Source organism: Falco naumanni, chromosome 3 (genome assembly GCF_017639655.2).
Source record: "Falco naumanni isolate bFalNau1 chromosome 3, bFalNau1.pat, whole genome shotgun sequence".
NCBI lineage: Eukaryota > Metazoa > Chordata > Aves > Falconiformes > Falconidae > Falco > Falco naumanni.
In genome coordinates, this window is record NC_054056.1 from 31,552,943 (window position 1) to 31,565,892 (window position 12,950).

The 12,950-nt window shown below is 37.0% G+C and overlaps 1 protein-coding gene across 5 annotated transcripts in view; it reads right to left on the bottom strand.

The window, feature by feature from the left end:
- The window catches only part of RELCH (RAB11 binding and LisH domain, coiled-coil and HEAT repeat containing), a 79,022-nt gene that overhangs the window by 9,989 nt on the left and 56,083 nt on the right, over nt 1-12,950 (bottom strand). For 2 of the 5 annotated variants that reach the window (XM_040585708.1, XM_040585713.1), the window contains 7 exons: nt 12,740-12,846; nt 12,058-12,157; nt 7,641-7,723; nt 6,650-6,713; nt 4,888-5,026; nt 3,810-3,926; nt 2,741-2,829 (listed from right to left, as the gene is read on the bottom strand). In XM_040585708.1, coding sequence (XP_040441642.1) covers nt 2,741-2,829; nt 3,810-3,926; nt 4,888-5,026; nt 6,650-6,713; nt 7,641-7,723; nt 12,058-12,157; nt 12,740-12,846 — 699 coding nt within the window. Of the gene's footprint in view, nt 1-2,740; nt 2,830-3,809; nt 3,927-4,887; nt 5,027-6,649; nt 6,714-6,895; nt 6,979-7,640; nt 7,724-12,057; nt 12,158-12,739; nt 12,847-12,950 lie in introns of those variants that run through there. The other 3 variants (XM_040585709.1, XM_040585710.1, XM_040585711.1) reach the window with 3 other exon arrangements.

Below are 12,950 nucleotides of genomic sequence, written 5' to 3' on the forward strand. Positions count from 1 at the left end.
AATTTGTCTTAAAGTTTAGGGTAAAACAGAGGAAAACTATAAATATAGTATCATATAGCAATTTTACATTATGATACTGCACATACTGCTTACACTTATTCCTTTCGGTGCTCTTTGTTTGGTCACAGGACTGATAATGACATCATTTAGACCTCCTTTAAGAGACATATTTTAGAGATATAACTGTATTTAGAGACATTTAAGAGACATAGCAGGTGCTTAGGTATTATAAACAATCCTGCAAATGGAAAAAATATTTTTATTAAGTATTGATCATATCTCACTATCATGTAACTCAAAATCCAATTATTTGGACAAGAAATAGAAGGAAATGGAAGGCAAATGGAGAAGGGAGAAGAAGGGACCTGACAGAGATGCTGGCAACGTATCTGAAATGTCCATTTTAAATATGAGAGGCCTGGCTTGAACACCCCAACTTGCACTTTTGTTTATATGAATGAAAGGAAAGCAAATATGAGGGATAAGTGGTAAATGCTGTCTGACAGAATCACAAGCCAATTCCACAAATGTTACATTTCCAAGATGAGCATTAACTTTGTACTGATGTTAAAGCCACAACAGCTAAGGCTTGTGAATGAGAAAATGTGGTTTTGTAACTGATATTCCACTTGAATTGTGAATAACACCACATTGACCAAAATAATGAGAAATGGGTTAATTCTGTTTATGCAGATGTCTATATTTGAAACAGTCAATTACATTTACTTCAGAAAACATAATTTTAAGGAAGAAAGCTTGAAATACAGGCACTAGGTGGGCCTCAGAGGTCTCTCTCATGGTGCCTGCAAACATCCCTTTGTAGCAAGGAGCTGATTAAGCACCAGGTTTCCATTTCTGTAGTAAAAGCTGTAGTGAGTTTTCTAACCCACTGGCACAGGAGTAAATATTTTTAAATTTATGTTTCTCTCTGGCTAAAAAACAAAGTACTTGGCATCACGCCCAAAGTCAATTAATCACAGTGATACAGAATGTGGTAAAGGAGGATTGAGAACTGTCTTTACTTATTTCTTTTTAATTCTATTTAAGCCCTCATTTCCTTCTCTGGCCACAAGACTCAAAGTCAATCAAATAAGCTCTTTTGTTCTAATTCAAGGCATCTTTTGTACTGACTAAGCCTTAAACCTTAGAAGTTGCACTACTATAAAAAAATTAAGTATCAGTATTTTTATCAATTATCCCATTAGTGAATATGACAGAACAAACAAAATTAAACTAAATCCAACTTTTGCCTACTGCAGCTTTCAGATATGTTACTTCTCAAAACACAATACATCTCCCAGCTCTCACTGAATACAAAGTATCATTGCCAGATCTCCTCCAGTGCTGCCTGCCCTAAGGAAGTACAATTCTGTTGCATTTGACTGATGCTCAGGTCACTACTGTCCCTTCTGACTCAGCCCTCTGAAGTCAGATGTGTTCCTTTTAGGGCCGAAAGTTCCTCAAATTAATTCACCTCCAGTTCCACATACTGTAAATTATATAAAATAATATAATAAAATACAGAAAATAAAAGCATGAGACTCTAGGCTATTAGACTTGAAAATATAACTGGAAGAAGGGACTTTGTTACCAAAAACTTAGAACTCCTAGAGAATATAGTTGTCTCAATTTAAGTCACTTCTGCAGACACAAGGAAAAGCAATTACTTTTCTCTAGTACAAAGTAACCCATGAAAGTGCAGTATTAACCTTCAAAAATGAGAAAGATGTTCCTTTGAACCTTTTGACTGAATCTTGTCCTCCATCACTTGAAGTGTTTGTACTTTCAAGATTTTCCCAACTTGCAACTAAATCATATGTCTCATTTTCTACAACTATGTATGTACAACTATGTATGTACAATATCTATGTGTTTCAATCTCTGTTGCCCAGGACCATGTCCAGATGGCTTTTAAATATCTCCATGGATGGAGAGTCCACAGCCTCTGTGCGAAATCTGTGCCAGTACTCAGTCACCCTCACAGTACAGAAAGCATTTCCCGATATTCAGAGGGAGCCTGCTGTGTTTCAGTTTGTGCCCGTTGCCTCTGGGCACCACCGAGAAGAGCCTGGCTTTGTCCTCTTTGCACCCTCTCTTCAGGTATTCATATACACTCTTCATATACACTCATAAGATCACTCCTGAGCCTTCTCTTCTCCAAGCTGAAGAGTACCGGCTCTCTCAGCCTCTCCTCCTATGAGAGGTGCTCCAGTCCCTTCATCATCTTTGCAGTCCTTCGCTGCACTCTCTCCAGTAGGTCCATGCTTCTGTACTGGGGAGCCCAGAACTAGACACAGTACTCCAGATATGAAGTGCATCCCATATATTTCAGGACTATACTTTCCTCATCCTTGCCTATCATTTCTCTCCAGTAGTACACCAATTTTCATCTGCATTTCCTTGGACATACTGTGGCCACTGATTTTAGTGTGCTTTTGTTTTGATGAAAAAACACAGGGTAAAAACATTTCCTTTTTCTTCAGTCTACAAAGATCAGTGTTCCTACATGCATTTCTGATAGTTGAACATTTCTCTGCAGAGGTCCTTGGCTTAGAAATACAATTTAAAAATAGTAAGTTCTTTTAAAATCATGTGAACCTATTCCTTATCAAAAAAACCCTCAAAGCTATGTTTTGATATCACTTATGAGTACCTCTCCTCAACTTTCGGTTTTAAATACCATTACACTTCAACTTTTGCTGCCACCTGCGTCTCGTAATTAGTAAACATAGCCACTCACCTCATGCTCTGGTGAGAGATGTTCCATGTCAGTTCGTAAACACTTAAGTCCTGGTAAAAAGTGATTGACCATTAAATCCTCCGAAATAACTAAAGACCAGGTTGTTAAGGTATTATAAGGATTGTCTTCTGAAATTATACAGTTTGTTTTCTGTCTTCTGATACTGTTATTCTACTGAACACAGGGACAAGCTACAGCAGCAAAACCCAAGAAAAAGAACAGCATCAGGCCCTTCACAACTAATAAAAAAGATGTTAAATATTTAACTTCACAGACTTCACATACCCATACCATTCTGTTCATATTTTCTTAACTTACTGGTTAAGACCAAGGGGGTTGTTTTTGTAGCTTACTATCAGTTCCACTGTATTGGGTCTGACTGAGATGGAGTTAATTTTCCCCCCAGCAGCCCTCACAGTGCTCTGCTTGTATTGGTAACCAGAGAGGTGGTGGTAACACACCAGTGCTTCGGCTGGTGCTGAGCAGCGCTCGCACAGCATCAAGGCTGCCTCTTCAACATTCCCCCTCACCCAGCAGGCCGTAGGTGGGCAAGGTCTTGGGAGGGGACACTGACCAAAGAGATACTCCATACCATAGAACACCTGCTCAGTAATAAAAGCTAAAAGAAAGGCGGAGGCAGCGGGTCATTCATCATTGCAACATTTGTCTTCTGGACCAACTGCTCACATACTGAATTCTGCTTCCTGGGAAGGGGCTGGACATTGCCTGCTGATGGGAAGTGGACAATAACATCTTCTGTTTTCCTTTGCTTCCGCACATAGTTTTTGCTTTATTTAACTGCCTTTACCTTGGCACACAAGTATTTTTTCCATCTTATTACCCCTCTTGCCCTTCCCCGGCTGAGGAGGGGAATGATAGAGCAGCTTGGTGGGCACCTGGCATCCAGCCAGGGTCAACCCACCACATCCACCTTCTGTGAAAACCTCTTCTTTATACTCGGCAGATCATGTTTTACATCACACACTCAAGGACGAACTTAGTCTCAAACTATTAACCTTCTCCCCCCACCAGAGCATTAACAGCTAAACTTCCCCTAAAAAAAGGATACAACAACAGGAGAGAGCACTGTAGGCTTCAAACAGGTGGGTAGCGATATCCAGTCTCTTTGAATCCACAGACTGCTGGTTGTTGACCAAGGCTAACTTGTGCAAGTGTGGAATAACAACTGTAAAAGTAAATACTGGAATAAGTAATTTGAAATTGCTTTCCATAGAGTTGCTTAGTATTAAACCGGTGCTAAATGGCAACCGCAGGCATCTGAAGCATCACACATCAGTGTGGAATAAGAACTGCAATTCATGGCTTTTGAGGGGACTGCCCTTGTGGATTTAACTGATCAACTCAAACTTGAAATAAAACTCTGGTAATACCGCCTAAAATAAAAACATACATCTCAAAACGTAACAATTTACAGAAAATACTTTGCAACATTATTACTGTCCTGCTGCAAAAAGCTGTCTAAAACATGCTTCTTTTTTGTAAGTACAGCTGATAAGCTAGTGACAGAGACATGCATGTCACGACAAATCTTCACTGACTATAGAGGAAGCCTACTTAACCATTTTAACCTGCTAAACTAGATGCCTGCAGTTGGGAGGCATGGTAGCTCCGTGTTTTGTTTACAAGTATATTTAAGACAGTCCTAACAATCAGCTTCACTCTATGCACTTTACATTTCAGGGCCATGAAAAAAAAAAAGCTATTTTGTTAATTGGGGATGCACTTCCATTTAAGACATGTGGAATGCTTGAAATTTATATGCCAGCACAGGGTGATGGAATGGGGGAGGAGGGGGGAGGAAAGCATTTTACATATCAAGTAATTTTAAAAAAACCCAACAACCACCACCAAAAAAACAAAAATCCACATCAAATTTGCTCTGCAGCAAAGACCAGTCCCCTCAAGCTCTGGAATCATTCATCACCGTGTCCTGGTGTTCTATATACACACCAATGGTAGGCAAATTGAAAATTATATGAGCAAAGTCTTAAATACTGCGACATATCACACTGAAACAACAGTCTTCAAACTTCTCGTAAAGAAAAAAAATAAATCAGTATAATCAGCATACTATTGGCTTTAGGACAGAAAGAGGAAGACTGCATCTTCCTGCTGATGCAACTTACATTCATCTCGAAATCTGGGCTCAGCATTAGGTCCAACTCTTCCAAATGTTTTTATTATTTCTGTATGTAGAGAATGTTGGTCTTGATATTGAGGGTCCTCCAGGAAAGATGCCAGCTGCATTTTCACTCTTTCCAGAAGCTTAAATATTTCCAGAGAAATAAAAAGTATACCAAAGAATGAAGATGCTAGAAACTGTTACGGTCAGTTTGGACTATGTCTATAATATTTAAGATAATAAATCTTGGACCTGTTAATTTACAGGTTTTTCTCTAACAGGATGTTCCAAACTCTTCAATGCAGCTCAACATTCTAAAGACTGTTAACAGTGTTTTAATTTGATCTATCTTTAACTATAAACAAGTGCTTACATATAGCTTGTCCTTCCTCCCTGAGGTTTCCTTGGTTTTGATACTCAAATTTTTTACCTGCTATTAAAATTTCCCTCATACTATTAACATCTTTGGAGTTTTCCTGTTTAATGAGAAATCAGTTCTCATTATAAAAAAATATATTTATAAATATAAAATTTATATATTTATAAAAATATATGATTTTTTTTGCAATATTAGTATGCTCAAAAAGTTTCTGCAAAGGATAGAGATGCAAAAGTAATCATCATAAAATCACTGAATTAAAAAGATTTCTTCAACTAAAGGCTAGAAAAGCTGAAAATACAAATACATGTAAGATCACATAAGTATTCAATATGCATTCATCAAAGTTGTAAAAATAACATTTTTTATTACATTTTGGAAGGTGATATCACCTCTGTACTCTAAGGCTTATTATAATTAGTGCAATGGATACAGTAATTTTTGTGGGGCAACAAAGCAGTATTCTTCCCAAACTGATTATAGGCATGCATTCCAAGCTGCAAAATTGTAACTTATCCATCTTCCAAGTACTTGTGAGTCATCACTGACTTCTTACTCACATTTCCTCAAACACATTCTTTTAGAATATGTTGAAATTACAGGAAGAATGCAAGCTCTGCAAAAAGGTGCAAGGACTAAGAAGAGATTTGATTGTGCAGCTGTTAGACAAAAGACAGTATTTCTACTGCTTACAGCAGAATCCTAGGTGTCTTTCTCAGACTTCTGATCTGTTAACGAGGTTCGTAATTTAAAAACAAGGAGGAACTGCATAGCTATATTATCCTCGAGGATTATTGCAGTTATGTTACTGTGATGACTTTTAATGCAATCTTAGACATCACAGGCTAAACCAGCAGATATGACAGGAACTACAATAGACTTGTGCCCTTCTAAAGTAGTTAGAAGCCAAGCATGATACCCCAGAGTATCTCAAATGGTACAATACACTTGTGTAGAGGTCACTGAATCCCACCATGACGTTTTGGTCACCATTTTAAAGTAATGCTATTTTATTTGGAATAACGGGACTTGGATTTCTCCACTGCATTGGAGAATGTTTTAAAGAACATTTTGAGCACGGGATTTCCCATCTTCTAGCCCAGGCCTCGCCCTCTACATACACATTTGTCTTTGTTTATGTTTGGTTTGATATTTAGAAGGAAATGTTTTCATTGGTTAAAAGAGGGTTGGTTTGTTTCCAAAAAAACCCAAGAGGCCATTGTGAAACTGGAAAGCATTTTGGAAGAGGATATAACAAAGGAAGAAATTATTTATAAGCTGTTTTTTTTCCTCCAAGTTAATTAATAAATTACTGGATTTCTGGACTTACAAAAAAACATCCACTATTTATGCTACAAAACCAACACCCTGATAACAGGTGCCTTACCTCTCTCTGAGTAACAGTTTCCATGATGGTCCCAAAAGCAGGAATTGTTGCAATCCTTACTGAACTAGAACAGAAAAATAGAGTCTTTAAGATGTATTAAACATTAAGAAGAAAATTAATTAAAAATAAAGCAAAATTTTAAAATTAGTACTTTAAGTTACATTAGTTCTAGCAATGACAAAACAAAACCAGCAGACCAGGAAAAAGACAGACAGGATTAACTCAAGGTCTCAATCTGAAACTCACAATTCAGGATCACTGGACAAGGTAACAAGGGCCGGAGCAACCCGCTTGTCAACTAATGCTTCACTCATGCCTCGAAGAGTCAGCTGTAAACCAGTCAACATGCAATAAAAAACGGTTTGGTAAACTTGAAGAACTGGGTTAGCTGTGACTGAGGATGGGCAGGCAGACGGGGGGGTTTTCTTGGTTTAGTCACCCACACAAGACATTGAAACAATTAAGACACTATTCATGCTGTAGCGTTTATTAGTAACAACCTGTTAGTGAGATTAGCAAAGCATCCCTCCTTCGCTTGAAAGAAATATCACATCAGGAACATCCAGAAAATTAAGTACTACGGTCACCTATCAGAAATTAGATACAGCCCAAACTGTTTTGCATTTCAGTAATGCAGATGATACTTAATTTTGCAGTAGTAAAGCTGATAGCTTTACAGAACTTATTAATATCCAGCTTTCTGCTAGAAATGATGAAAGCACATTTCAAACTGAGAATATGATTAAATATAAAAAAGCAAAAAAATTAAATGACATTAAGTTATCTATTTAAAGTTCATCCAGTGGTTTTATCCAGTTTAGTTTTAGGTGTTGCAGTAAACCTATTTATTTACAAATAAATGATTAAGAAGTTACGTTTGGTTAAAAGTAATTCAATTTTTGTTCAGCTAGAATAAGAAACAGAACTGATGGTTATTTCTTCCTAAGTATTAAGAGGGATGCTATGTACATAAGACAGTCAGAAAACTTACATTTCAGGGTCACTGGAGAGAGTAATGAGAGCTGGAACAACTCTCTGAGCTACCAGAGTTTCATGTACCCCCTTCACCAACAGCTGAATGGTCAGAGCAGGGGGGTATCACAGGTGATGCACGGAAAGAGCGAGCACAGTATCATGGGAAGAGGAACGGCACAACCAAGAGAGAGAAAGAAAAAACACAAAAAGCAAACCAAAATTAGAAGCTAAGCAAATACTGTTACACTAGTGCTTCATATTTGCAAAGGCATGAAGAAAGCTGAAGTGGTCTGGCAATCAGCACAAACCTGACTATGAGGATGTTTTCTCTACTTTCAGCTATTTTAAAACCTGAACTCTCACAATTTTAGGAAGTAATTCTGTATTATAATTCAAATACTAAAATAATTATGCATTATACTTACATATAACGATGTGTAATTAAATACTAAAGCAATGCCAATTTGAGTTTGACAGTTTAATCTAAATACTCTTCCTAACTCAATGGAATGGTATTTATTATAGTAGGTGGCTGTCACGTACAAAATAGACGTCTTCAGCTAGGCCAAATGTGTGTAGTTTTCCCACACTGAGTGATACCTTGCAGACTTTTTACAACATGACAACAGCACCTTCCCAGATGCCACTAAGCTCTCCTCAAAGTCATTCAGGACTATTTTATATTTAACTGCCATCCAAGCAGTATGTATGCAAAACTTCTCAACTTTCCCTTGCTGGTCTATGCAGGTAGAGAATGGAAAATCCTTGGATTATCCATGAAATGTATCTCACCAAGCCTTTTTACAAACTAAGGACGAGGTATATTTATTGCAATACATCCCAAATGTACACCCCAGCACAGTGAAATTTATTACCCATGAATATGTGGAAATTGTTTGAATTCTCAGGTGATTTTTTTAATTATTTTTTTTTTTTTTTACATTGTGTACGTAGGTGTACGTAAGCATGCATTTGCTGCACAGGTAGCAGATGCCTTTTCCATGTTTTCTACATATGAAAGCCTACTAATTTTGGAAAATGACAAGTTGCACACTTTCTTCATATTCAACAAAACAGGGTTTTTTTGTCTGCATTAATAAAAAAGGCAAAGCCTTGATATTTTCATTTTGTATCTCATGTAAGGAAGCCTGTGTGTATTTGCTGGTCCTAGGAGATAAACATAAAAAGCTTATTTCTGTAAGAAATTTGAATTTAATTTTTTTTTTTAATATTTAGCTGTATTCTAATTACTCAAATTACATCATCAACACAAATCAAATGCTATGCTTTTTCCCCCCAGCAGAATAACAAGAGAACACCTAAGATCCACAGGGCATGGGGAAAACAGTAGCTGTCAGTGTGTATCATACAGCACTAAGAGTAGGCAATATTTACACTTTCCAACTAGAGAAGGTTTTATATTGTGCTATTTGTTTGAGCATTCCTGCTCTACCAACTCTGAATAGAAAACAAAGTAAATTGTGAAAGATTGGAAGGAACCCGACTTTCCAGAAGCCTTCTATACAAAGCAGTAACTTTTATGAAGCAATACTTCTGCATGCATGTGCATGCACAGGTGCACATATGCACTGAACATAGTGTGGCCTTACAGATAATAACTAGAGAAGGAAGAATGGGGAGAGAACTGTTAAGCTTTTTAAGAACATATGCATTATTCCTGCAAAGCATCTGGAGGAGGAAAGATGCAACTTCCTATACTTGTTATTCAGAAAGTATTAGGAACGTCAGTTCAACTACTACATTTTAACATTAATACATTATACGATTATTTACAGTGGCAACAATTTAGAGTGCTGATGTGTTGAGTTTATGGGTACTCTTTAAAAACAGCTGTTAAGGACCAGCTCACTGCTTGACTATGATGATTTTTCTCTCATACACAGATGTACCTATGTTCCCATTGATCAAAATAGAAAACGCTTACTTCTTGCTTACTATTTTCAATTCTGAACAAATAGGGACTTGAGTTTTCTTTACCAATCTTTTAAGAAATGACTAGAGGTGATGTAGTGCTTTGAAAAAAATGCTTTGGATTTGAATAATTAGCAAACAATTTAGAATGATCTCAGCTTCATGACTGTGTTGGCTGCCACACTACTAATTATGTTAAAGCATGGTAATCAGCATCGTTCTGCCTTACAGAAAATAAAATGTGCTTTACAGTTCAAGTGTCATTCTAAGAGTAACTGTTCCCAGCCTTGGACCTAAACAGACCAACAAAACTTACAACTCAGCTATGCGCTTCATGTTCAAACCAGCAGGAAATCCATTTGCATTAACATTTAGATGGGAAAGTATTGACTAAGAACATTAACGCAGGGGCAACAGCAACAGCTGGATGGGCAAAGCCACGTAGCAGCACGTAAGGCCACAGTAAGAAAGACAACACAGATTTTTATCCTGTTTTGATTCCTCTAAATCAGCGTGTGATCACTACTTACGCATGCTACACCTTAAAAATGGTACCACAAAGCTTCTTGCCCCTGAAGGAGAGAAGGGGTAGAACGGCTCCAAATCACTTCTGCATCCTTCCAACCTTTCACAGACTGTAAAGGTTTGGTAATGCAGCCTGGCAGGTCCAAATCACGGCAGTCTCTGTGCTGCTGTACAGACTACTGCGCTGTTCGGAATCTTTATAGTTCTCATACAGCTGTCCTGCAGGTGATGTACTCTTTATTTTATTATCTAATCACTGGGCTTTGCCATTCAGCAGTCTCCAAGATGCCAGAAATCCCTTGAACGAAGGAATGAATCTTCCAAAAGCAAAGCCAACTATTACCACCTCTTTACACAGGTGACTTCCAAAATTTACATACTGCCACATATAAATACGCACGCAACGGCTATCAAGTGGCAATATGATACTACTTTCAAGCAAGAAAAGTCTGCAACAAAGTTGTCCATGCTTTAGTAAAAACTGAAGTATGCTAGGAAACAAGCAGTCAAATAGCATGCAGGACTGCCTAAAAATAATCAATGTGCAGTTGAATTTGAAAAGAAACTGCAACCAAAACAACAGCCCATTGTAACAGAGGTCTTTCACATGTTTGGCTAATGCTTATAAAAAAGGATTAATAATGCTTATTATTACAGATATGAAATATAAACAATCTTACTGGTAAAGAAAAAAACCCAACTCAAACCCAAACAACAACGCAAAAATATTTGAAGGGTGACCAAAAAATTGCCATGTCCTTTTTAAAGTGACAGGATGCCAAAAAAAAAAAAAAAAAGGGGTGGGTGGGGTGGGTGGGGCAGGGGGTGGAAAGAGACAATGTTGGATGTTTCCAACTGAAGTCTCAGGTTATGTCTTAAAGTGGTTGTTTACTGCTTTGTCTGCAATGACTGGCACAGTTGCAGTAAAGAACACTAATGGTTATGGTAAGTGCCCTTTTCTGCAAGGCAGTCTTGAGATTTGTTTTTGCAAATGGACACAAGGTAGCACGTTCAGCTAGAGATTCACTGCAAAACTACCCTAATGACTCAAATGTCAAAGAAATAGAAAAAGAAACCTCAGAAACCAAACAAAAAGGAGTACTGTGATAGAAAGATGTATTTCTAATCACACTAACATGTAATTTAAAAAAAAGTAATCTCTTTGTTCAGCAAATGGAGTAAGCGGAGTATGTCTGCATGTCCCAGTTTTTGTAGGTGCCTTTTTTAATTAACACTGGATGAAACAAGGGCATGACGTGGAAAGAAAAGCAAACTTACTAGTTAAATGTAACAGTCTTCACCCTGAACAAATTTATAGATGTTAAGGGAAAGATGAACCTGTCACCATGTGGCAAGTAAAGTCATCCTAAGTTATTTCAATTTTCACAAAATCTACAAAATCAGTTAAATGTATGTTTTTACTGCCATATTTGGAAACAATGGAAACTAGTTTGAATTACAAGGCAAGTACATTGTGCAAGTATACACAAAAGTATTGAAAGCCATTAACTCGTGAATTAGGCTACTGATGATGTGTTAAATAGCAGAAGTTAAAACTCAGATATGCTTATTTATGTTTATCTACAGACCTAAGCAAACACATTTGACAATGTATTTAATTATGGTTTGAACACAGTTTAGCAATGAAGAGTGTTTTCATAATTGGAAACTATTTTTCAGCATGCAACAATGAGAATGCAACAATCAAGTCAGCAGCAGATTAAAGAACACATACACAGTTACTACAGGAACATCTTGCGAGTGACTAACGACAAATTGCTGAACCGAAGATGAGCTTCTGAACAGAGAACAGATACAGAAACAACTGCACAACAACCTCCTGCTCCATCACACAGTACACAACTTATTTAAGCCATTTGTAATATTTCAGGATGTATCAATGTTATCTGAATCACTGCTTACAAAAATAAACTCTAGCTTTAAAAAGGTTTAAAAAAAGTTTGGATAATACTTACCTCAAACATTCTAGCAGCTGTACATCGAACAAGAGCAGAAGTATGCACAACTCCATACCATAAGACTGTTAACAGCAGCTCATGGTAAGCTGGGTTTGCACTAAAAGAAAACAGTTGGGCAATCAAAAAAACCCGAACACAAAAACCAATCCCCAAAAAACCCCAACTCCCAAACACTGAAAATGTTCTTTGCCTACAAAGTGTAGTCTCAAAAATCCATTAGTCAACAATGAAAGATACATAACATTCACCTCATTCTAAAGGACATGCAACATTTTGCTGTCTAGAAAATATGTTGCATTTTGAAATTCACGTAAAAAAATTAAGAATAGAATTTCCAATAAAATATGACACTGAACTTAACGCAAATACTTATCTAGATCACAACATAATAGCATGGAAAATACAAAATTAATTTCCATTTTATTCTCAATGAGTGATTTTTGTGAGGTTTTTTGTTTATTTTTTGGTGTTTCTTTTTCACACTTCAGAATTTTTTTACCACAACTTATTTAATCTAGATATTAAAAGTTTAAACTTTGTGACACACTAAGGGTAAAAGTAAGTATACCCTTTATTCACCCAAAGCATGACGGTTATTACAATTACAGCCAGATTAGTAGCCTTTAATAAAAACTTCTAATGTATTCAGATCTAGTCAACTCCAAGGTATATTCTTTACCCCAGCTCCACAAAGGAAGCTTTCAGGCTATCAAGAGGAGCATGGGATAGTGAAAGCATGGTCATTACATCTTCTAAGAATCCAACTAACAGCTTGCGGTCTTCTTCCTGAAAGAAGAGCATACAGTGTTGAATGTAGTAGAAGTATTGGTGCAGTTGTGATGACCTACAGCTATGAAAGAGACAAGGTCAAACTAGACTTAGTCTTTAAC